General features: G+C 39.1%; 1 protein-coding gene across 3 annotated transcripts in view; it reads left to right on the top strand.

Moving 5' to 3' along the window:
- The first annotated feature begins 980 nt into the window (after positions 1–980).
- The window catches only part of arhgef9b (Cdc42 guanine nucleotide exchange factor (GEF) 9b), a 73,937-nt gene continuing 47,368 nt past the window's right edge, over positions 981–27,549 (top strand). For all 3 annotated transcript variants that reach the window (XM_084429455.1, XM_084429456.1, XM_084429457.1), the window contains exons 1-4: positions 981–1,340; positions 2,228–3,763; positions 8,340–8,478; positions 9,480–9,586. In XM_084429455.1, coding sequence (XP_084285581.1) covers positions 2,300–3,763; positions 8,340–8,478; positions 9,480–9,586 — 1,710 coding nt within the window. In that variant the 5' untranslated portion in view covers positions 981–1,340; positions 2,228–2,299. The remainder of the gene's footprint in view (positions 1,341–2,227; positions 3,764–8,339; positions 8,479–9,479; positions 9,587–27,549) is intronic.

Genomic DNA, 27,549 nt, shown 5'->3' on the forward strand with positions numbered 1-27,549 from the left:
TGTGTGTGTGTGTGGTTGAGCCTACACTATCATGATGTTGATCTGGAACTATGTCACAGGAAACTAAGGAAAAGGCCAATTGTTCTACAAGATAAAAAGTGATGACATCACACGAGGTGCTTTCTGAACAACATTTTGAAACGGAGATAATATGGAACAAACATCAAAGGTAGTTGATTTAATTATGAGTCAAAACTTCTGAATCTAGTCCAGGTTTTTTACCCTTTTCCCATTAATCATCTCTCTGTCTGTACGTATAAACGAGAATTCAACTTGTGTTTGTGTGTGTGTGTGTGTGTGTGTGTGTGTGTGTTCAGCTCATTGACAAAAGAATTTAGTCTTGCCTTTGGTTTTAAAAAGCAAATAAATAAATAAATAAATAAAAATAAAGGAGGGTTAACTTATCCAGGATGTGCATTGTGACAGAAATGGATAGCAGGAAAGCTGCCTGCTCATGCACAGGAAGCGTGCTGAATGTGAGGCGTTTGGAGAATGTTTTATGGTCTTTTGTCTTTTTAAGTAGAAACAGTTTAAGAAAAGTGGATGCCAATAAAAAGCTTTAGCTTTAAATGTATATGTCTGTTCGATGCGTACAGTGTGGCAGTAATATGTTTTAGCTGAGGAAATGGCTACAGCGGCAGTATCATGTTGACAAACTGGAGCGTACTGACTCACAAGGGGAAAGAAAACCCAATTGTCTTTCCCTCACAATGGTGCTGCACAGACAGAAGGGAAAGAGTGTACGGAGCAGATATTTACATGCTGTCAGCCAGGCTTCCTGTCTTTGTCAAACTTAAAGCATTTTTTCACTCAGATCCACTCTTTCCTGTGTAGAGCAGGAAAATTGCATGTGATTACAGTAGTACCAAAACAGGACAAAAAGGAAGTGTTTAAAATAGGCCCTCAAACTTTGACCCTACGTTTTGTGTATTGTGTTGATTTACTATGGACATTACAGCACTCTTCACTGCACTGATGAACATATTCAAAACTGCTGTGGCTATGAAAAGTTATTTCAAATTAACATTTCACTGCAAATGTAAAAAGGACTGACCAAGCCAAATAGTGTGTTCCATTTAGAGTCTTTGTAGTTGCAGTGGAAGAGTGGCAAAAATAACTGGATCATGACTTCAAACTTAATGAGAGGAACTGGGCGTGTGTGTATGTGGCGTCTGTTCGGTCTCTGTGGGGCATCAGGCTGAGAAAAACCCTAGACCATTTCTGAAGAATGCTGTGGATTAGCAGTCGTCCAAATGATTATATTGGAAACCCATTTTTAATGTTAAAGGATTCACAAAGGAATGTTTTTTGTTCTTCTATGAGACACGCACTCTAATTTGGTAAGTTTTTCCAAATCCCTTTCTTATCAAAGAATAGGAATTTCCTGAAGTGTGGGTTCATAACATTGTCTCATTTTTGTCTTTTTTTTTTATAAGTACATTCCGATTATATAGCATTATGAAATCTTACAGGATTAGAATTTGAAATCACACCTCATGTTGTACGTAGATTCTTGTATATGCGTATACAGTTCAAACATTTGCCGTCAGAAAGATTTTATTTTTTTTATTTCTAAAGCTCTTTATACTTTATAAATACTTTATGTATATATATATATATATATATATATATATATATATATATATATATATATATATATATATTTGATTTTTCCCCCTGTAGTATCAGCAGCCATTACTCACAGCAGTTCAGTCTCACATGATCCTTAAGAAATCATTGTAATATTTCTTATGACTTAATTAAGTGTGGAAACTATGATTACAGTGTGTTTTTTTTCTTTGATGAACAGAAACTTTTTTAAATATATATATTTTTTGTAACATTCTAAATGTCCATTTAAATCATTCTTGCTAAATAAAAGTATACATTTCTTTCAAAAACATGTTTATAGACCACAAACATTTGTTTATTGTTTATTTATAAAGAGTGTGTGTATAGAGAGAGAGAGAGAGAGAGAGAGAGAGAGAGAGAGAGAGAGAGAGAGAGAAAGAAAGTAAAGGTTGTTCATGTTACAGGTTACTACAAGTTCATTGTGGATATGGATTAAGAACAAGCGGAAAAGTATTCTTGTTTGTCTTTAATGGGCATATTGGGTTTTTACAATCCTGGGGACATGAATGCAGAATGTTAACAGATAATTTGCATTTCGTTGTTTTACATTAGAGACATAAATCTCCCATATTGTGTGATTTTTGCTTCATCACAGGTTTTCTCAAGGATGACAAAAATGATGCTTCATAAACTGGACACCTGACATTTTGTCTTAAAATGAGAGAGGATGGATAGCACAACCAGCCCCATGTCAGAGTCTAATCTTACCAATGGATTCGTCAATAATGTTTTCAATGTCTCAGCTGACGAAAACAGCAAAACTGAGATCTCATGGATTCCAGAGTCCAGTTCCTCAGACTCCATTACTCCCTGTCAGACCCTCAGAAGAGAAAAACAGGAACCCAACCGGCGCTCCAGGACCGCAGCCATCTGGAGGATCCTGCACCGCCGCAAGGCCACCTCTGACCTGGACAGGCGACCTCACTCAGTGATCCTCCCAGGTGAAGCGTCCTTTCTAAAACTGTCAATCACAAACAAAGTAAGGTCCTTCAAGAAATTAAAGTCCCCATCTGTTTTTAGAGGGAAAGCTGGTAAGATTTCTGATGCCAAATTCGACATTGACCTGAAAGATGACATAGATGATGTGTATATGTGCAAGGAATCTCCTTCTTCAGAGTTCAAGCATGTGTTTAGGAATAAAGCCAAGAGACATTCATTTGCAGGACACACTGCAGACTTCTACTGTTCATTTGAGGACATAGACCCAGCTGCAACCCCAGAGATTGTCCACCAGGAGACCAAGGACACCGGTGGCAACCAAAATGGGTATAAGTTGTCAGAAAGAGTCATGTATACAAAGAAATCTCACCCCAACTTCTCAAACTGCAACAATTCATCTGTGATGGAACAGGAATCCTGCTATGTGAAGCAAAGCCTCAAGATACCTCAAAGAAGACGATGGTCAAAGGGGGGTGATGTTTTGAATTACTTGAGAAGAATTTCCCTCAAAGGAAAAGGAAGTCAGACGTTGGCAGAGAGTAGTTTTGAGTCAATGAATACCCTGGACAAAACCATTGATTCGGACTATGGCTCGGTCAGCTTTGAGCTGGTCAAAGATTTGAACTCTGCACCTGAACAAACGGGCCTTGATGGCAAAAGCAGCCATTTTCGAGGCCTTCTCCGATTTTTCAACAGTGTGGCTGAGACAGCAATGAAATGGAGAAACTCGTCTCGCTCATTCTCCCCCCCTGAAGGACAGCAGTCGCCTCTTAATTTGAGAAAGACAGATCAGTCAGGAGAGCTCATCCACAATATGCCAATCAAGAGTGAGCACAAAGCCGATACCTCAGTTCACTGTACATCTACGTTATCTACTGACATGGTGGTCTCAACTGTCAGTGACAAGGTGGATTGCTCTCCTCCTGTGGTGCTGAAGGCCTGGAGAACTTGCCCTGACTCTCCAAGAGATAGCAATTCCCTGTGTAATAACTCGGATGAATCCCAGTCTCAGCTCAGCTCGACTCATATCTCTCTTGCCACCATTGAGAGCCACCCAAGATATGAAGAACCAGATACACCAAAAGAAAACTCTGTGATCTCACATCACTTATCTAACAAAACTGTTGATGAAAACCAAGATATTTGCACAGATAGGAAAAAGATAACAAACTGCCCGGAGGACATATTTAAGGTAACGTAAGCTGCCTTAAACTGTGACTTTTTTTAATGACATTCACAACCAATATTTATTTCTATAATGTAACATATTTTCAGGTGAAAGGGATATTCAATAAGTGTACTGTAGGATTTTGTCCATTGATAGCTGATTGGATGGTGAAAGGGGGTCTCTATGACAGGTAGATAGAAAGTTGGGCTTGACAAAATAAGAAGTAATGGTGTTGTCAGCTAAAATGTTTTAGAAATCAGTACTTTTTGAAGAGATATCATGAAAACAAACTTCCAGGAATGTTTATTAAGAAAGTAAATATAAGATTTTATGTTGAAAAACATTTCATAAGAAGACTATCCTAATGCTGCTCAATCTTATTGTCATGGCTGGCATTCATTTCATTACCTTGTGTCATGCTGACTTTGCTATCAACGCACTACTAACTTGTTTGCACAACTAACTCTTTTTGCTGTCAATGAAAGATGTGTTTTTCAAATGCTATTATAAATATGTCATGGATCTGACGTGGTTTCATTTAGAGCAGGAATGAGTAACTTCGGTCCTGGTGGGCCTCTATCCTGCAGAATTTAGTTCCATTCAGTGCCAGTACCTGGGTTACACATTTTTTTTTTGTCAAACACACCTGCCTGTATACCAAGCAATCCTGAAGACTTAAAGTCTTTTAAGTTTTTTGCATTTAGTATGAATATGTTAGCTTTAAGGTTATCTATCATTTAGTGTGCTTCAAAATAATGACAACATTTGCATTTAGAAGATATAAGCGTTCAAACCTTACAATATCGTTTCGCCAATATGGATCAATGATTTTGATGACATCACTCTGCACTTCAGCATCTCATCAGATTTTCTAGAATCTGAGTTGTTTGCCGAGCTCAACGGCTCTGGCCGAGCTGTGATATGAACAAAACGCTATTGGCCATTTAAAAAAAGGGAGGAGCTGCTTAATATGTCCCGCACTGTCTTCCTGTTTCAGTGGAAATTACATCAACACATTGAATAATCCTGCAGGTTTCAAGGCACCTCATCAAGGCACTACAGCCTTTAAGCTGTGTATCGTTTCGAAGACTGAGTCCTCTGGAAGTTGTATTTGTCAGCCAAATACCTTCATTTCAGTAAACTGACCACTACATTCCAAAGTCATAAAAAATTACGCTTCACTAGGATTAATGGTCAATTTGATAATGGTTAACTTTCTAAAATAAGACATCTTTTATAACGTACGTGGCCGACAAATGAAACCTCCGGAGGACACAGCCTTTGAAATGAGGGACAACTTTAGATTTGATTAGATGTCTGATTAGTGATGGAGCTAAACTCGGCAGGACAGTGGCCCTCCAGGACCAGAGTTTCCGCTCCTTGATTTAGTGTGTTAAATCGTAATTCTAATCTAAGTTAAAAAAAAATCTCATGCAGAATCTGCTTTATCTTTGTAGTCCAAGAGAGAGTGATATGAAAAATATAAAAAATGTAATTAATATTTTGTAACCTGTAACTTTAAATTAGTAACTGACTAATGTAAAAGACCTTTGATTTCCATCTAGTCCTTTGTAAATACAGCAGCGCCAGCCTTGGTCTAGTTTGTTCTAGTGAGTGTTGCATTGCCTTTAGTCACGCTGTAGGGGAAATTCGATAATTTTTTCCCCTCAAACTTTTTAGACTCACTGTTAAAATAATAAGTTGACAGATCAGATATATTTTTTTCTGTTCAGACTGCAGTCACTTTTGCTAGCATATTAACATCGGTTGTCACAGTAACAAACTTGAGTAGGTGCATCATGCATGCGACTTTAACAATGGATGTATTTTCTCATGAGGGCAGTATGGTCCATGTACGTTTTGATAGATTGTTTTTCAATTTGAAAAGAGAAAATGATGGTGGTTTTACAGCAGGAACATTAGATGTGGTTGGACCTGAAAAGCCATATTTCTGCTGATTTGTCAACAAAACCTTAACGTGATTTTAAAGCAATGAATACAGCTTGTGATTGTAATGATTCAAATTTAAGGGTAATATCTGGCACTTTGTCCATCAAAAAATGGCATCATCTGAAGTGCGGCTGGATCTAAACTGGAGTTACCATGGGATGGGCCTCGTGGGATAAAATCAGGAAAGCAAAAGGATTAATGTTCATTTGTATAATTTATACATTTTCTCCAACAGATCAATACCTGTAGCCATATGGAATGGTGAATGAAACAAATTCATAAAGAAATTTTTTTAATAAATCAGTTCCATAGTGGGTTCAAAGTGATAAAGGCATAGGACTTTCCAGTTCAATTGCATGGGTTCTGCCAGTAGCGAGAACTGACCTAAGCAATGATGTACATCCGAATCAGCGAGATGGGGGAAGTTAGCGAGGGAAGAGAATAAACAAGTGGAACGCAGCCCAGAAACACATGGGTCAGATAAGCGAGGTTGGTGTGCCTCCAGGAACAGGCTTGGGAAACACTGCCCACAATGAAAAGTAAAACTGTGACTCTCTATTCATTATAATAATTATTTTGAGTGCTAATTATTAAATATTATATTCATAATGAAGTGTCTATTTACATTAACTCCACCCTTCACTGTCTGGTTGAAAAAGACAAAATTACAAAAGAAATCAAGTCAGTAACTGGGACAGTGGAGAGTGGAGAGTAAGGACAGTTCATTTAGCATTTAGCTTTTGACCCAACCAACCCGAGTTCGAATCATCCTTTCTCCAAACTCACTCTTCTTATATCAGCCCAGAGCAGAGGCGTTTGTTTTAAATGAAGAAAACGTTTGAAAACTGGAAATAAAGTGCCCAATGTTAATTTAATAGGCATATAATTGAAACCAGAGGTGTAAAGTCCAGGTTCAGAAAGTAAAAGTCCTCCTCAGTATTTTGTTCCAATCACCTGGATTTGCTAATTAGCACAGTTTTTCAGCCAGGAGATAGAACTAATTAGTGAAATCAGCTGCCTGAGTTCATGAATAAACACTTTACTTTCTGACACCTGGACTTTACAAACTAGAAGTGTTGTCCTCATGTTAATCGCACCTTCTAAGACACCTTTACTGATCAGCAGGTTCAGTGTGGTTAGGAGGAGTACCCTGGTGAAAAAATAATTATGCTAAGTATACTTGCAGCCAGACTAATTTAGTATACTTCAAGTGTGTTAATGATTGGTTAACTTGAAGTGTGCTATTTTAGTTGTAATAAAATTGTGTGTACATTTTGTGTGCTAAATTGGAATATATTTTAAGTATATGCCTGTGTAGGGACTAATTACATGCTTAATTAGTGATATTAAAGTGTACTTTATTTGTGTTACAAGTACATTACAAATGTATTACAAGTGTCTTCAAAACATACAAGCAATATACCATAAGTGTATTTATAAATTCTATATTTTTATTCTAAATAAATTATTCTAAATAAATAAAATTCTATATTCTAAATTTATTTATTTATTTTTGGCAGAGATATAGACCAGCAACAAAACAGTCAGTGGTAGGAACATGTCACCCTCTGAATGTTTGGAGAGGATAGTTGGTTTACTAACTTCAAATTGTTTGCTAAGGGTAACATATGACATGCTGTGTGGTCTTTTACACACTAACCTTGCTCATGCATTTAATAACTGTATGTATTGAACATCTGACATCTTAACAACCATTCGCATGATGACCCTGTTGAAAAATAAATTTTCTAAAATGTATTTGAAATACATTTATTTTATGCTAAGTATACTACAAATACATTTATGTAAATACCCTGCAATTGTACTTTTGGTATACTGCATTGGCATACTTTAAGTCTGCTAAATCGGAACAACTAATTTTGTACTTAATGTACTTTAGTTATCCAGAAATAGTGCTGAGATCCAACTAAAGATACACTTAAGTATATTTGATTGTGCTAAAATTGAACTATTGCAAGCATACTTTAGATACACTTTAAATATCTTGCATTTAAAGAAGACTGATATTATATCATACTAGCCTTTCTAATTGTGATATTAAACATATTTTAGGCTTAATATTAAGAAATGTGCATCGTGCAATAAAGAAGTACTATTATAATATTTATATCAGTAAGTTTCAAGCGATACAGTATGTCAGTAAATATGTTAATTGATTTGTATTATACGAAATAATGTATTTTAAATTCTTTTTTTTTTCTTCTTTTTTTTTCAGTAGGAAGGAATATGATCTTACTTTTCAGGCTAAAATGCACTAGGGAAAATAACTTAATTCTATCAGATTTCAAACCCCCTCCAGAGGGCTAGTACAATAGGATTTCATGTTTTCCTGTTCAGACTAAACTCAAAAAGACCAAAACACTCAACAGATTTGAGTTGAATAGGCCACAACTTTTAGCTATTGTTCTGCCTGTGTGTACAATAGCTAAAAGTATTTCTATTTTCGATTTACTGTTGACTGTATTCTCAGTTAGATGTTTTCAGATACTCTTCTTCTCCTTTTTAACCCCACTCACTACTTGACATGAAACATTTTATTTGCCAGTTGGTAAATGAGACACTTTGGATGCAGTGGAATGTAATATGTTGCTGTTTTAAGGGTTATCTGACTTAATGCAGTGATTTTCAGACCCTCTCACGCCCTCCTGGCCAGTCGCCTGCAGATCCTCCACTTAAAGCTCTGATTCAGCGGTGTCGCTCACTGCCGCTGCCAACCACTCTCTCTGCACTAGAGCCCATTGCCCTGACACATGTGCTCACTCCTCCAGGTACAGTGCATGTCAAAACGCATATACAGACATGAGCAGAAATAGATGAATAGTGGATTAATTTCAAAATGGTTATTTTAAGGCATTTTTTTATATCTTTTGCTGTGGTGTGTCAGTAGGAAATATCAGTTTACATTTCCAAACATTCCTTAAGCCATGAATCGTTATAATCCAGTGAGATTTTTGTATGCACAAGGAGTCTGACAACAGCTGGTATGATCTGAACTCACCATCATCGAGTCTATCTGTGATTACATGAAGAAACAGAAAAAAACTGAGACTAAATCCAGAAGAAATGCGGCAACGTCTCCAAGATGCTTGAAGAAACTTGCCTGCAAACTACAGTACAGTGAAATGCTTTAGGCACTTTTAGATGCTTTCAAAAATGATGTCATAAATAGATTTTATTTATCAATTAACCTTTATTTCAATTTAATTAAATTATTTCTAAATTATTTTTTTTTTTTTTCTGTTTCATGTAATCACAGACGGACTTGATGATGGTAAGATCAGATCTCAGTGTGGATCATATACCGGCTGTTGTCAGACTCCTTCAATTCTCACTGGATTATAACAATTAATGGGAAAAGGAATGTTTGGAAATGTAAACTGATATTTACTAGTGACACACTACAGCAAAAAAAAAAATACAAATAACTGTCTTAAAAACATTTTTTGGGTTAAAATACTAGCTTGCCTAAGACTTTTGTACAGTACTGTATATATAAACAAAAAGCATAACACAAGGAGTGCAAAATAAACATGACCAGTAGCCTGAACATTCTCCAAACAATCTGATCTCTGAGCAATATTAATAATATGAAAGCATACAACTGAATAGGACTACCACTCTTCTCTTGTCAGTGTTACGACATCTTTTATAGCAGTTTCATTCTCTCAAGTTTCTCATGTAGTTCTGGTTAGAGTTTCATGTTGTGGCACGAATTTTAATCTAATTTTATATGGAGCACTTGCACTTATTCTAGCAATCTGTTCTGCAGCTAAATCAATGGCTAAGTCAGGCATTCTCCGTGTGAGGAACAGCAGCACAGGATCCAATAGAAGGAAGTTGTTTAGACCAGGATCTGGACCACTGCATGTAAACATGGTGAGTAATCCACCCTCTATTCTTCATCTGGTGTTTGCTTTATGTTTTTGGGAATAATGTTTCTGTGTGAGAAAGTGATTCAAGACAAATGAGTGGTACAACATTAACACTTCAGTTACTTCTTTTAAAAGGATAGTTCATCCAAAAATGAAATCATCAGCATCATTTACTCAACCTCAAGACTATCTGTCCCTCCATTGAAATTCCATGGAACCAAAACTTAGGAGCTTCAAAAAGTTCACAAAGCCATTGTAAATGTAATCAATATGAATCAAGCAGTTTCATCTAAGTTTTCTGAAAGAGACACAGTCTCTTTATACATTGAACAGATTAAATGTAAGGTTTTATTCACATATAAACATATACAATCCATTCTATAATTCTTTGTGAAACTCTTAATAAGCCTCACCTAATTTCTCAAGTGTTACCTTGTCACTCGACAGTCAGCGATCTGGACCTGGAACCATCAAACACATTTTTCACTTTGGTCAAGATCACTAGTAGTCACTGCAGAGTAACTAGTTCACACTTGACTTCAAATATCAGACATGTTAATGTTGTAATAAGTAGTTAATTAGTAATTCTTTACAATTGGTCATTCTGTAGTTAGTTAATAGTTCTTTATGAGGCTAAATTCATTCAATAGTTACTGATTAACTATTAGGGAACTATATCAATCCTAAATTGAGCTGAAGTGTTACTGTAGCACTACTCAGTTGTCCTGCATTACTTGCTAGTTGCATTTGAAAGGGTAACTTCGCTGATTTTCAACCATCTCTGTATTGTTACAATGTCAGTAGTAAATGTAAATGAACAATGTGTACCTGCGCCAAGATCAAGATCTTCAAGATCAAAAGTCTGCCGCATGGCGTGTTTCTTACAGTACTTTTGGCAGCTCTAAGGCTTCTGTTAAAACTACAGATTAGACCTCTGCATTTTTGTATTCCCACTCATGGATTGAGCTCAGTGTATTATGGATGTGTTCCTATCTTTTTGGCAAAAGGGAATGACACAGCCCTTTTTTTCCTGTTTTCTTTGGTCATGCAGCACTGATTTAAACAAATAAATAAAATCCTTTCACAAAGACAGACAAATTTTATTAAAAGCAAATCTTGCAAGTGCTGAATTACCTCTTTAATCATGGACAATTATTCTAAAGCGTTACCAGTTTTCATTGGGAAATCTTGCTGTTTCCTGCTGATCCAGGCCAGTTGGCATGGTTATGGTTTCTTTTTCCACTGTGTTGCAATGACATCAGGTATGTACATAACCTTCGGAATGCAAGAGTAGACAACGTTGTGATACTGTAGGTCAGGGTTCCTCAAATCCGGTCCTGGAGGGACAATGCACTGCAGAGTCTAGCTTCAACCCCAATCAAAGACACCTGAGAAAGCTAATCGAGGTCTTCAGAGTTACAGGTAGGTCAGTTACAATGTAGCAGCCCGAAAACACTGCTTATATAATTTCGATTATTATTCATAAAATAACATTATGAAAATCTATATATCTATGTAAATATGTCATATCTGTCAATCATCCGTCAATATGTCATATCGATGATGTAATATTTAATAGCTTAATTTAATAGCTGTTGTCAGGGGTTTTGTTGTGATGATATCCCATTACACATTTTGTCATGCCTGCAATCTTTAAAAAGCTCCTTAGTCTGGTTAAATGGGCCTGGATGTATCTCTACTCTTCATATATTTCATTATATGTCTGAAGGCATTGGTATGGTAAATGGCATCATACAGAGTAAATGAGTAAAGCTTTCTTCCTGCACATTTTTAGGAGTAGATGTGTGCATGCGTGAAGCACTCAACTTCTAAACTGCTGATGAAGCTACTTTGAGTTCTAGTTTAGTGATGAGCTCATGTCATCTTAAGCTCATGCTCGCAAAGGATTGCTGTAATTTGGGGAGTGAAATCTCAGCCTCACAGCTAATTTGGGGTCACTATTAAAATTGTTCCCTCGATTGCATTATGTAAAGGTTTTATTTAAAGACATGAGTCATCAATTCAAACAAAGCATGCATGCTGGGAATCAGAGATTAACTATGGTGTCGAGTGGCCTCTTTCCTCATCAGTCTGGTAAAAGCCATTCCACTCCACATTCATATTCTATACTCCTTTTTTGCACTTCTCATATAATATTTGGTTCTTCACTTTCTCTCATACTGCAATTTATGTAAACAAAAAAAAATTAATAATGGAAAGAGTACTTTTTGGAGTACTCTTATTTTGATACATGATAGCTTGTTTAGTCTTTTTTTTTTTAAATTAGACACTAATTTGATTAATTTGATTGATTGTTTTTGTTGTTTAATTGTTTCACATTAGTTTGTGTTTATTTGTCTTTACTTAAGTTTAGAAGCTTCAGAAACTGACTCAGTGAGACCAGGTTTACAATTTAGAAAACTGTCAAGGCAATGATGTGATTAAAATGTTTGTTACAGACCAGCAGTTAATGGTGACTTAATTGCAATGGCAGGTGCATAATGTATCACAATTGGCTTTCAAAATGATGAATATATGCATAATTCATGTTCAATTGTAATTGCAGTCCAATTATCACAGATTATGTTTACAAGATCGCACACTAGCAGACTTTAAACGGCAAAGGTTTGACGTTCCGTTTGTGGACTTGGAATTACTCCTTGACCTGCTGTTGTTGAAGAATGTATTTATTCATGCAGTAATGATGATGGGTTGTTAAAGAGGAGAATCATGCTCCTTGTTTCAAGGCTGCATGAATTAATCATCAGGCGTTAAACAGTGTGGGACATGATCGGTCATTTCTACTGTGTTTAAACAGACAGTTTGTCGTCCACTAGTGCTGCAGTTGCTTGCTTATAACAGTGTTTCTAGGAGGTGTTTGGTGTTTTTAGCCCCCAACGGCGCCTTCCAGCCAGGCAGCGAGGGGATGGATAGGTTTAAGGTTGAGGTTAGGGTTAGCTACCTGGAAGGAGCCATTGGGGGCTAAAAACACCATGGAGCTTTATAGGAACAGAAAGGTTTTCATGGGTGCTTTATAGGGCTGATGCTTACTGAGCTCAATACGACCTCAAAACTGTCATCAAATTCATCAAGGGCAAATTATCAGAGATATTGTCCACATTCCTTTTATAGCTCCATTTTCTTACTGTGCTTCAAAAATGATTTATTGTGTCTATTTTTATTTCTCCTAAGAAATTGTATGGGAAACATTTGAGACAATTATACTTAATGCAACATAACTGATAACTCTTTTCCTATGATATTTGAGAAGATATTCAGCTTTTTGTATCATGGTCTCTATTTCCTTGGTAGTATCTTTTACTATAGAGCAATAGTGTTGTTGCATATTTATTGGTGAGGTCCGCCTCCAAGTTGATTCGAAAAGAACTGAGAAGCATTTGCTATTACGCACAAGCTCTCAGACAGGAAGTATCATTGTTTTCCTGTTCGTCAACATTTTATCCGGTTTATTGTTGTTTCCTCAGCCAGACTACTCAAAATGTATGCCTACATGGCTTATGGCCCGTTCACACCAAGTACAATAACTGGTTAATTTTTAGCTTTTAGTTTTTCGTCCTCGGGTTTAAATCTTCATCATGTCAATGTTACAGAATGTGATGTTTTCTTGCACCTATAGTACATTGAAGACTCTTGTCTCTCATGTCTGGTGTCTCATAATTACTTATGAGAGTGCATGTCCTTATCCTATGTAAAGATGCATCTTTGAATTATTATTCACAACCGCAAGTATTATTGCTTTCCTAACAGACTCTAGAAATTGTGAGAGTAGCTGTGAGACGCGTTCATGAATCATTTTCCATGGACATTCCCATTTTTTGGTGTCCTGTAGCTGACTGGTGGTGTCCGCAACTCTAATTGCAAATTAGAAAATCAGTGTTGCAATTTAAATCTCCATAACAAAATGAAATATGAATAGATAATATGATAGATCTCAGACTTTACTTAACAACTTATGTACTTTAGCAAGAATATTGCTTTGGAGGTCCAATCACTTTCTGAGTTTCTTCAGCAACATCTTTAGGCATTGAAGACATCTTTGCAGGTGTTGGTACAGGAGACAACACCTTTTTCTAGCAACCACATTAGGAACACCATCATTTATAACTGAGCATCTGTGAATACTGGAAACTCAACTCTTTCTTCTTGAGCAGGTGTTTTTCGATTTCTTCTGTAGATTTCTCCACCCTGTGCTTGAACCAGGTATGACCTTGGCTTTTCACAGCTGGCTGCCAACGATCCTCAGCTCTCAGTCTCACCCTTTCTCCTTCACTCAGAGTAGGCAGGTTTCTTGCCCCACGATTATAGTAGGACTTTTGCTTCAACTGCCTGTCCTTTAGGCTTTTCTGAACATATTTGTGCAGTTGCGGCTGTAGCAGTTTACTCGCTTTTGGTAGTCTGGCTTTCAATCTACAGCCCATAAGAAGCTGTGCAGGAGATAACTTCACTCCTCCTAGTGGCGTATTCCTGTACTCAAGAAGAGCAATGTATGGATCTCCTTGACTTTCTTGCATCTTCTTGAGTAGGTTTATGATGGTTTGTACAGCTCTTTCACTTTGACCATGCATTAGACCAGGGATGGGCAACTTCGGTCCTGGAGGGCCACTGTCCTACAGAGTTTAGTTTCAACCCTAATCAAACACACCTGAACAAGCTAATCAAGGTCCTCAGGATTACTAGAAAGTTACAGACAGGTGATTTTTTCAGGGTTGGAGCTAAACTCTGTAGGACAGTGGCCCTCCAGGACCGAAGTTGCCCATCCCTGCATTAGACTGTGGATATCTTAGACTTGAAGTTGAGTGTTTGAACTCCCAGTTATCTCTGAAGTTGCTGAATTGAGCACTCACAAACTGCAGTCCGTTATCTGAAACAACTCCATCTGGAATCCCATGTCTTGCAAATATTGACTTCAGTACCGTTATTACATGCTGGCTTGTTGTCTGTTTGCTATTTCAGGAAATTTCGAGAAGTAGTCCACACATAACAGGTAGTCTGCTTTGAAGTGAAAGAGGTCAACTCCTACCTTTGCCCAAGCTCTGTCTGTTAAGTCATGACTGACAAGATGTTCTTTGGTATTGTTCCTTTTGAAAGTATTGCACACAGCACACTTTGACACCACATCTTCAATTTGTTTTCCCATGCCGTGCCAAAACAATACATCTCTTGCTCTCTCTTTGAACTTAAAAGGGTTAGGGCTGGGCGATATGGCTGAAAACTGTATCACGATATAAGTGTTTCATATCGGTCGATATCGATAATTATTGATATTTTTTATGACATATTTAAAATAAGGACCAGTCCAGGAGACAAATACATTACATTTAAAGATTTTTTATTTTAAACTTTCTGATTATAATCCCATCAGTTATAAAGGCAGAAATGTCAACACGACCATGGAAAACACTCACTCAAATAATTAGTCTAAAATCTGAATGAACACTTAACAATTATCTCTTAACATTAAGGTGCAAAATTAAAGAATACGTAAGAAATGCTTTATAAAGGGGTGGGCGATATGGCAAACATATAATATAATATGTTTATATTTTTATATTTTTTTCAGGAAAATCACGATTAATGATTTTATCACGATTCTTTTTTATGTTGGTTTTACTATTTTGTGGCTGTTTTTAAAATATGGACATTAGTTTGGCTGTAATGCTCAAAGCCTTAGGTAACAAAATGTAAAATAAAAAAGAATGGCAGACAGGGGCGAAGATAAAAAAGTTCTCATTATGTTCTTTGTTATTAAATATTAAGATCAAAGATACACATTACACGTACACACAACCTAATATACAGATTTAATAAACAGTGCTTTATGTTTTCAGCTACAGTAGGTGTATTTAACAGTAGCATTGAAGAAAGTAATTAAATGAACAAATATGAAAATAAAACAAAACAGACTTCACTGTATAAATTATACATTGATACTTATTAAAGCTACTATTAAAGTTATCAGTCAAGAGCAGTGAATGATTTTCTCTTTGCATTTTGTTGTTTTATTAACATTAAAGGGATAGCTCTGTTTACTGTTTGGATAGCCACATTCTTCAAAATATTAATATTTGAAAATATAAGAAGGAAATTAATACAGGTTTGGAACAACATTAGAGTGCGTAAATAATGAGAGAATTTTTATTTTTGGGTGAACTATCCCTTTAAGGACAAGCGGCAGCGTGTTTACTATTACTATACTGTCTCTTTAAGAGCTGCGACGCGTCTAATATACACGCATTTGACAAGCAGATTTTCTCTCAATTTTCTCAAGTTTGCTTTCACTTTAGACATATCCAACTAGTTTATGTAAACCTTGTGTGTATATAACAGTATTAGCACAATAAGACTCGAAATACAGTCCAGTATCCAGGCGCTGGTAGACAGAGTGCATGTGAGCTTCACATGTAAGTTACGCGCTGAGAAACGCACACGTTAAAACAGCTCATAAGCACGCGAATAACAGAAACTGACGACGGTCTTGCATAATTTGCAGACGACATGATCTGACTACGGTCAGACTTTAAGTCAGGCGAGCTGACTTTTCCTGTTTTATCAACAATCGCTGTATCACTACACGCCGGTTCTGTTACTGAAGAATCCAACACGAGACAACAATATTGCGCAACCATACTGACTGGCTGTTGCGTGTCACCCCCTACGTTGCAAGGTTACCAGAGAGTTGAGTGCCTTTGTTCATGCAACCAAATTTGCTTTCGCAACCTCTGGTTTCTTCCGACGAAGAAAAAATAAAAATTATCGAACGTTTTATCGAACGCATTTTTTATTGATATTGATTACGTGTCTATCGCGATACATATCGTTATCGTTTTATCGCCCAGCCCTAAAAAGGGTCCTTGATTATGATTTAACTTTTTAACTTTAGTTAATGTGTAATGTTGCTGTTTGAGCATAAACAACATCTGCAAAGTAATGACGCTCAAAGTTCAATGCAAAGGGTGATATTTTCTTTTACAGAAATTACTTTTTAAGAACTACAACAAACAGCTGATATGGACTACAACGAGCTTCCCGGGTTGGTGACATCACAAACCCTAAAATTTACATAAACCCTGCACCCGGGAACACGCAACAAAGAGGGTGAGGCCATGTTGGGCTGCTTTAGAGAAGAGGAAGAGTTGTTGTACAGTAGTAGAGTGTTGTTGCCATGCCGTTGAAACGCTGTTACTTTCAGGTCCTCTTTGATCGGCCTTCCTAGGGACGCTGGACTTAGGGAACAATGGCGAAGAAATTAGCTATATTCTTAAGTTTATGTGAATCATTGTACACTGAACTGCTTTGCAAATGAGGGTCAGTAAAGCGCAGGATTTGCACAAAAGTTGCTTCTCCCAGATGGATCAATAGCAACTCTTCGTGATTCAACTTCATATCCAGAACACATAAGTACTGCACTTTATAATGTGTGTGTTTGCAAATTGCCTTTCTGAATGTGCTAATGTGGCTAAAGTTACCATTGTCTCTTACTGTAGGCAAACTTTCGTTTAAAAGCATAATTAGAATGGAAACGCTACTTTTAAGTTTGACCGTATTTTCGTTTTCGGTTAAATTGCCTTTTGAATGGGAGTGCTTGGGGCACTACTATGATAGCATCAAAAATCGCTATTTTTAAAACACCAAGAAGGTTCGACACAACATGAAACTTTGCTCGATTTACAATTATATCAAACAGAAAAAAAGCACAAACATTTGCTTGACCGACAGCCAATGACAGAGCAAGATACAGGGCAGCAGGATGTTCGGGGAGGAGTTATAGACCAGAATATCAGTATCAGTATTTTAATAGATATATTTACAATTATATCAAACAGAAAAAAAGCACAAACATTTGCTTGACCAGCAGCAACAGCAGCACATTGCAAAATTATTTATTTACCCCCAACTCTTTTTGCAGAACACACAATCCTTGCTCCCCTCGTCTCCCCAACCATTTCCTCCTTCATAATCTTTTTTTTTTTTCTCTCTCTCCTTTTCACTGCAAATCAGCGCACAGACAATTTGGATCGCAATCTTCTTGCAGGCTATCATTTTTAATAACAATTTCAGTCTCGTGCGAGAGCTCCGGTCTCACGCACACGCGATCTTGCGTTATTTCCTTATCACGCGTGTGTTTGGTTGTGAAACGTAGTTTGCGGACCAGACAGAAGTTGTTGGCGATTCTTTCTTTTGTAAAGTCATGCAGTGTGAAACCTCCTGTCGCTCATCCATTGTGCAGTGTGCACACACCAGCATCTGAATTTTACCATAGATAGTCATGCGGTGTGAAAAGAGCAGTGACCCGACTAATTTGAAAATTGTGCAGTGTGAACTCGGCATTAGTTAGCTTTATCTTAATAATTTTGTCACTTCAGTTTCCTCTTGGAGTGCTTTAATTTGGCTTTTTGTGACTTTACGTGCTCTGCAGATATCCACAACTTTGTTCAGAGCAAGATCTGGTTCTCTTAAAAGTTGAGCTCTAATTTGGTAATTGTTTACGCCACACACTATGCGGTCTCGGATCAGTGATTCAGTCAGCTGTGCAAATTCACATTCTTTGGCTGTGTTTTTTTTTAGACTCCGTCACATCAGCATCAATCAATTCAGTTGGTCCCTGAGCTTGAGTGAAAAATGTGTATTTGTAACACAAGTATTTCATGTGTTTTCCTTCTGTTTTCATTTGGTTGTTGTAGTAATTCATTGTTTGATTGATTTCATTGAGTTCATTATCTTGTGCATTTAAGCCCTTCAGTTCACTCTGTTCATGGTCATGTGGTGGTTTGTGGTTACCACACTGTTTCATTGACCTTTTGTTTACTTTCTAATTTTGTATTTAGTTCTTTTGTTTTGTAAGCCCGTCTAAATCGGTCCAATGGCGGTATCCGATAGAACGGGTGAAGGTCTCTGCACGTTACTGTCTTTTCCGCGTGGCAAAGTAATTTAGTTCCAATTAAACTTATCTGACTCCATTTTATTGCGACCTCGAATTTAGGTTAGAATGCCAATTGGTTAATGGTCATTTATATATTATTTTAGCAGCACATTTGATTTATTCTTTTCAACTCTTTACTTATATTTTACCCGTTCATATTGGGAATCTATGTCGCTTTGAGGTCCTCACGCCTTCTGTTTAATGCGGTTCTCACGATCACAAACTCGCCAGCTTCGGTCACTAAACAGAGGTAATTGGCTATATACCTGAGATGGTCGCATTCACGCTTACACAATCAAAGATGCTTTTGTATAGCCCCCGTTGTTTTTGAATACAAAATTATCTGTTGGGTATTTTGAGCTAAAACTTCACATACTCACTGGGGACATCAGAGACTTATTTTACATCTTGTGAAAAGGGGCATAATAGGTGCCCTTTAAACACTGCATCAATAGTTTGATTCACTAAGCAAGTAGGCCTACGCCAATTCACTAAACTAGTCGATAGTTGTGTCCCAAATGAGACACTATGCACTTATAAACTATGTACTTACGCACTATGTACAAAGCTGTAACAGTTGGGTGCATGAAGTGTCCAACATTCCACAGTTCATTTTTTCACTTTTATGTTGTTTTTGAACATATTTATGTGTCCACAGTGCATGTACACAACCACCCTATAGTGGTAAAAATCCATCAACTCTTATTTCCCCGATAAATCTGAAACAGTGTCTCAATATGAGCCAATCAGGAATGTGCTCCAATGTCACGTCACATTGGAACAGGCCCCGCCCATGACTGGCAATGGAATCTACCCTATTAGCTTAGCTCCTTCCTCCAGTGAGCTGTACACAGGCCACGACGTTTATCTCCTCGCCAGAGCATTGTGTGCATTCAGAAAACCATATATCAGAAGTTTGGACTAATACGGCTTTAAAATTCATGCAAATAAACTTTAATGATGATGAAGAAATGCAATGTCACATGAGCGTAGGCATAAACGCATAAATCATAGGCATAAATCGCGGGGTCGGTGGGGTCAGATACTCCCCCACCTGAGAGTTGCCCCCCCCCCCCCCCCCCCCCCAAAAAAAGATTAAAGCTACAATATGTAATTTTTTTCGCCGCTAGGGTTCGCTAACCTCTTTCGATAAGAAAGGCGTAGGTTGATGACGTATAAGCAGAATTATGGAACTTATCCATCGTCATGCCGATTGATCTAATGATGTTTATGGATGAGTGAATACATTGATGTTTTTAACATGACTGTGGTATGAAGCAAGCGCGATTGCTAATGAGAGACAGATATCAGCGCCACACGCGAGTCCCGCGGATATAAAGGAATAAGGACATTTCATTCTACCGAACTACATGCAAGTGCTGTATTACTACTCATACAGGTCAGTTTATTAGATGAATGAAACTAGTGAGGTAACACAGCGCTGTTTCACTTGGTTTACACTAAACTGCACTTGAGTGTGTTGAAAGTTATAGGGCCCTATCTTGCACCCAGCGCAACTGACTTTGTACACCTACACATGTTTCATTCCTATTTTGCACCCGACGCACAGCGGACTTTTCCCTCCACAGACGCACGTCGGTAAATTAGGGAATGAACTTGCGCTCCCGGGGGCAGTTCAGCGAAAAGAGGAGGCGTGTTCCAGCGCAAACGTTCCCCTGGTGCTATTTTGCAGTTTCAGAAAACAATTCTGCAGGCAGCAGTTCCCATTTTTGAAAACCACACAAAGGCCTAATTACAAGGAACAATATTACCACACAAGGGAAATCATTGTGGTGTCCATGAAGATGTGAAAAAATAGGCATACATCTAGCTTACACATTTACCCAAATTATTATACGCCTGTTTAACCGAAGCTAATTTGGGTGGGTTTCTCCCATCCCCATACAATGTCACTTCTCTATCTTTTACGGCCCTGACGAGAACGTTGGTCTCCTCGCCTGTGAACTACTCCTGGCGTGCGCCTGGCAAATCCGCCATTATAATAGCAAACCGCCATGGAACAGGCGCACCTGCTTTTAAAGGGAATGTGAGATGTTCTGATTGGTTTATTTCACGTTATGCCCAAACCACTCCTATGAGTAATGTAGCTACTTCAAACCAACCCATTTTAGATTTGCGTCTGGCGCAAAAGTAATTTATTCCGCTGGTATAATAGCAACAGCGCTCGAGATCTGCCCACAAAGTTACTTGCGTTTCGCGTCTGACACTTGCGTTTCAGATTGTTAAAATAGGGCCCATAATGTTACTCTATGGGCCCTATTTTAACGATCTGAAACGCAAGTATCAAGCGCGAAACGCAAGTAACTTTGTGGGCGGGTCTTGGGCGCTGTTGTGCCAATTATTATTATACTAAAACATTATTTTCAGGAATAGCTCATTTAATTTCTAAGTAAGTTGATAGGCTATTTGACGTAAACTCCAAAGTTTTAAGGGTGCAAAGTAAATGTTTATAATGTGTTAATCAAAACATAACGTATTAAACATACTGGAGACATGCATCAACTTTTTAGTTTTGTCAACTATAGGCTATATTCAGGTTTCAGCAGTTCTCAGCTCAGTGAACGTACTGCTACAGCAGTTCTCTGATCACCAGTACAGAACCGAGAACTGTTTCTTTCGGACACGTTCGATACAGAGAACCGATGAGCTGGAGATACTGAGCATGCGTGATAGCACCGTCTCTGAACCGAACTTTCTTTCGGGTAAGTGCATGCTGTGCTGATACATAAGCATAGGTGAACCGAGGACTTAAATGAGGGGCAAAAATACAAATACAAAAAATGTATGACTGTGTAGGACTTCCCATCACTACTATGGCAGAACGAGCGGAAACCAGGGATAACGCGGATATTACGTCATTTTCAGGCGACAATGACCAGGGACGAGCCATTATTTAAAATTGGAATTTCTCTGAGATTAAAAATCTTTGGGAACTTTTGGGATATTGTAAGTACACAACTGCAGGAAATATATCACACTGTGCAAGTGGTTTTTGGATATTTGATTACAAAATTCGTACATATTGTACCTTTAAAATCCACGCTGTGTATTGTAAATAATATAATGATATATACTTAAAAGAACTATGGAAGTAGTAAAACAAGACAAATGCAAAAACAAACAAAAAACTTTTAAGTTTAGAAACATTTTGAACCCCCCTGCCTTGCCTCATAGTGCTTTGGTCCAACCACTGCTTGCGTTCCCCCTTTACCTCACCTACACAAACAAGTCTGGTGGGAGAGAACAAAGTTCAAGCTGGTTTATTCCACACTAAGGTTGTTTCTCTGTATGTCATCTCTTCAGCCAAAAACCCCATCATTCTGGGACATCCATGGTTAGCAGCCCATGACCCTCAGATTTCCTGGAATCACAAAGAACTTGCACAATGGTCACCTTACTGTCAAACCCACTGTCAAACCCATCTAACATCCAGCTTCCCTGTTTAACCACCAGTATAGAAAGCCCTATAACCCAGGAGCAGACCCAAATACCTTTTGGGAAGTTCATGGAAGTATTCAGCAAAACCAAGGCCACACAATTACCACCTCAACGTCCCTGGGACTGTGCCATTGACCTTTAACCCAATACTGCAACATCAGTACATTGTCTGACAGTACTGCACTTATCCATCCATCTACATCCCCAGCGGTGTCAGATTTTTTCTTTGTAGGGAAAAAGGATGGTGGCCTTCGCCCATATATCGACTATCGAGGCCTTAATACTGTCACAGGTACCATCTTCCCCTGGTCCCCACAGCTCTTGAGCAATTACAAGAAGCTAAGATTTTCACTAAACTAGACATGCGTAGTGCATATAAGCTCATTTGAATATGAGAGGGGGGCGAAAGGAAAACTGCCTTCCTCACCACTGTATTGTGACAGTTACTGGGAAATCACCTGTACTTCAAGGCAGATAAGTGTGAATTTCATGTTCTCAACACAACCTTCCTCGGTTCAACATCAGCCATCAGGGGGTGGAGATTCAACTAAGGTTCAAGCAGTCACTGAGAGTCCTACCACAGTGAAGGAGTTACAAAGATTTCTAGGATTTGCAAACTTCTACAGAAGATTTATCCACAACTACAGTACCATCGCCACTCCACTCACATCACTCCTCAAAGGAAAACCTAGAAGATTACAATGGACCGAATCTGCTCGAGCTGCCTTTAGCTCTTTACAGACGAGTTTCACCAAAGCCCCAATCGTCAAACACCCTGATCCCAATCTCCCCTTCATTGTAGAAGTAGACGCCTCAGACTGTGGTATCGGAGCAGTTCTCTCCCAATGACATGGCAGTCCAGGTAAAATGTACCCCTGTGCATTTTTCTCCAGGAAGCTATCCCCTGCAGGAAGAAACTATGACGTAGGCAATAAGGAGCTGCTTTCCATCAAGCATGCCCTGCAGGAGTGGAGGCACTGGCTGGAGGGATCTACTCACCCATTCCAAGGTTTACAGTTACTGACCACCCAGGAAGCAAAAATGACTAGGCGGACAACCCCACTAATCAGGGTCCCATCTTACCCCCTTCAGTTATTATAGCACCTATACGTTGGGATATCATGGAGGAGGTACAACGAGAACAACAAACTGAACCACCTTCCCTGAATGTTCTTAGATCTCTCAGGCAACGAATCATTAAATGGGTCCACTCTTCTCTTAGCAGTGGACCCTGGTATTCAATGAACTGTCAGTCTGGTACGTAACTCCTTCTGGTGGCTTCTGTGTGCACCGTCCAAGACCCCCTGAGAACTTCCAGCTGGCCTTCTAGAGCCATTACCCATTCCTCAGTGGCCTTGGTCTCACCTGGCAGTGGACATTGTTACAGATCTTCCCAACTGCTACACTACAATTCTGGTAATCATTGACAGATTCTCAAAAATCATGTCATCTAATCCCTTTCAAAGGTCTACCCACAGCTATGGAAACCGATCATGCCCTATTTAATCACGTCTTCAGAGTTCATGGTATTCCAGAAGGTATTGTCTCAGATCGGGATCACAGTTTACCTATTGGGTTTGGTGAGCTTTCTACAAACAACTTGATATCAATGTCAGTCTAAGCAAACGGACAGGTCGAAATGTTGAACCAAGAACTGGGATGATACCTGAGGTCATATTGTAGCACTGAACAACAGAGATGGAGTGACTTCCTCCCATGGGCTGAGTATGCACAAGATTATTCACCCAATCCTCCACAGGCATAACCCCCTTCGTCTGGTTAACCATCATAAGTGCTAGTGGTGGATGACTGGATCATAAGGAGCGACTGGGGGTGGGACAGTGCTCATGTCAAGCTTCAATGGGCTATCAGGACCCAGAGGATTCAAGCCAACCCCAGGACACATCCCCACCCCAACTACCAACCCGGCTACTCAGCAGGAAGCTCAGGCCAAGGTATGTAGGTCTATTCCATATTATCCGACAAATTAATCCAGTGACCTACAGGTTAGAGCTTCCTGCTAACTATCGCATTTCCCCTTCCTTTCATGTATCTATGTTAAAACTGGTCCACTCTGTGCCTGGTCCCGCAACCACGGAAACTGAACCTCCACCACCATTGGAGATCAATGGAGCAGCAGCCTATTTGGTGAGAGAGACTAGGGGGCCAGATGCAACACCTGGTGGACTGGGAAGGATATGGCCTGTCATGGTTGGCCACACAGGACATTTTAAACCCTTTATTAATCCAGGGATTCCACTAAGTACACCCAAACAGCCCAGCACCCAGACCAAGGGGACGGTTACGTAGAACACCAAGAGGTGTTCCTAGGAAGAGGGATTCTGTAACAACTGTTAAGGCCTCTCATTCATCCAGCTACCGGAGGGAGTCTTCTTCAGAATTCTAGCTCATACTCTTCTTCATGCTTCTTGTCTGTCCTTAATATAAGCCAGGTTGTTTGCATTGTTCATTGCAAAGTATTGCCAGTTTACTGCCATTACAGAGCATTTTCATTGTCTGACCATTGCCTCTTGTGTATGACTTCTCTGTCTGTTTTTGGATCACGTTTATTGGATTACTATTTTGCCGTGTTTCATTGTGTTTGACCTTGTGCCTTGATTTTGACCACGTTACCTGCCTTACTTTTTGGCTTTGTTCTGCTGTGTCTAATGTAATAAACCCCGCAAATGGATTCATCAACACCGCCTTGTGAGTCTGTTCATTTATATTACACCTAGTGTTTATTTCCTTCATAATTCAAATAAACAAATCAGGCACCTGAATGTGGATCAGCTACTGACTGACTGTACGAAAGTAGCCATGCAAAAACTACTTCAATTATTAAAATCTTCAAGCTTTTCAAACTAATTCAAACTTTCTCATGGCAACATTAAAGTTTGTCTTGACCAACTTTATCTAGTTCACTTTACATTCGTTGGAATTTGTTTTGAAGTCATTATCCATGCCTTTCCGAATATTGATTTGTATTGGCCTCGGGCACATACCCATTGTTTATTTTTGTTGACTCTTTACTAAGATTATTTAACTAAAAGAATAATTATTGGATTTATTGCTGGACAGTTTATTTGTTAACATTACATAACAACTTTAACACGTTCATTAAACTATCAATCAAACCCACCTGAAAACATCTGTGACAAATATTTGTCCTTAATAGTTGGAGCACTTCCACCACGCAAGTCCCTACGGACCACTCCTCTAGCATGCCATGTGCCATTGAGCTGCCGAATGATGGCACAGGTCCTTCTCGTGGGAGACCTTGTATGTCATTCGGTGCTTCAGGTGAGGATCAGATGTCGATAGCTGCATCAGAGAGTGAACTATTGTCCTCTGGAGAGGATGATGAAGCTGAGTTTCCCCCCTCTAGGGTGGTCACTCACACTCAATCGGATTCAGAGTTGACAGCATTGCTTGCGAGGACTTTGCCCAGCAGTTCTGAGGCCATCAAACACATCCTGCCCCAGCGTGATACCACTGCCACCAGGCCGCTGCAGGCTGGCCCCCAGTCTGCTCATCGCTGAGGGAGTCCCCCTGCATTTTCTACACCTGCTCCAGCATGATCGGAGATGTAAACCCGGCTGCCCCGTCAAGCCCCCCACCGGAAGGCAAAACAGACCATCCCTCAGGCTGCCGCTAAACCCTCTAAGCATCCATCTAAGTGGCCCTGCTGGAGGGAGGGAGCTGCTCAGAACCAGGAGGTGGTAACCGCATCACTCCTTTGCCCGGCCCTCCTTCTGGGAGAGAATCTTCAGTTTCGTTTATTTCTGTACCGCTGCTGGTGAACACAGGGACCTGGTGCAAAGGGACCTAGTGCTCAGGCACCTCAGCGATCTGGGGCTTCGGGTCAACTGGGAGAAGAGCAAGCTCTCCCCTGTGCAAAGCATCCCTTTTTTCTCGGTATGGAGTTGGACTCAGTCAATGTGATGGCGCTTCCAATGAAACAATTTGAGAGGCTCCTGGGGCTTATGGCATCCACAGCCGTGGCAACGCTGCTTGGATTGATGCATTTGAGATCGCTTCAGCACACCACATTCTTCTCTGCCCCGTCTCTGCGTCTGTAGTAGTTCCATCCCTGTCTAGGCAGGACCTACTGCAGAGATCTTTGCATATGTAGCACTGCCCCAAGGGTCAGACCATATGTGTATTTCCACATGCTCCTCCCTACGGGTAGGATGTGGCCTCCATAGCGTCCCTCTCCATTGGACTAGGTACACTTCCCCCGCATTAACAACACTGGTCATGACTGGAAAAAAAAGAATTGAGAACCAAAGCACTTTTCCTGTGAAGTAAACATACTAAGCAACCGCAGCTACAACTGTCTCCATGGAAAGCCTTGTCCCTTACATCCTATTGGTATGGAGGACTATTATTCTTAGGGCTTACGTGGGGAGCTGGGTAGGTTACGACTGTACGGGAGCAATTGTCAAAAGGGCACAATAGAGCTTGCCAGCATCTGCATCTCCACCACTCGAAACACAGTTCAGTAGATGTGGCACTTTCCTTTGGGACCCCATTTGTCAGTCTTCGACAATGTTGAATGTGACTGACAGATAGGGCACGTCTTGGTTACTGATGTAACCCATGTTCCCTGATGGAGGGAACAAAGACATTATGTCCCCTCCTGCCACAACCCTGAACCACCCCGCTGAATGGCCAGGATTCCTCTCTCGGTTCCCCAGCATAAACCTGAGTGGATGCGTGCCACCATCTTATATACCCTTATGTATGGGGGAGTGGCTTGGCATGTATTTCACTTGCCAATTCCTTTGGCCCTTTTTATACAAAATGTATAATTTCTCAGTCTTCAACATAACGTATCTGTTCCCTCCAACAGTAACCAAGACGTTTTCTAATCTTGCTATACACATGGCTGGACATTAATAAAATAAATTCAAAATTTACTTATGTGGGCAATAGCTTGTAACAGGAAATTTTAAAAGATGATGGTGAAATCTTGTTAAAACAAAAATGAGGAGGAAATTCATTAAGAATATATTTTCATCATCATTCACATGTTTGCTGTTGCTTTGTAAAGAAATGTTCGTCCTTAGCAGCCTCTCTTTATCTTTCTGCTGTTTTTTTGTGAAGCCATGCTACTAAAAAATGTGAGGAAAAAACAGACAATTTGAACTGGACAGATTTTTTGCGTACTTTTCTTACTGTTATGTACATACATAACATTTTTTTTTTGACAGGTTGGTTTAATTGTACAGCACTACACGTTAATTTCAAAGGTGTACACAAACAGTGATTAATTGTGGTAAAACTCTGAGCAATTCAGTGCCATCAAAGCCAGTTCACACTCTGCTCACGTGCTGCCCAAGCTTGCAGTACGAAACAGTCGTATGTAAATAAAGTACAAGACACATTATCCCCCTTCCCTAAAATATAACAGAATTAAGGATAAGATTTACAGTTCACCTTCACATTGGTTTGAAGTTAAATCTAGTTCTTTGAGAAGATATTTTATGTCAGAATAATGTGACATTAATATTTGTATGTGGAATAATGTGTTTAACTGCTGAAATCATACATGATTCTTACCA

This window comes from Rutilus rutilus (genome assembly GCF_951802725.1).
Source record: "Rutilus rutilus genome assembly, chromosome: 14".
NCBI classification, from domain to species: Eukaryota; Metazoa; Chordata; class Actinopteri; order Cypriniformes; family Leuciscidae; genus Rutilus; species Rutilus rutilus.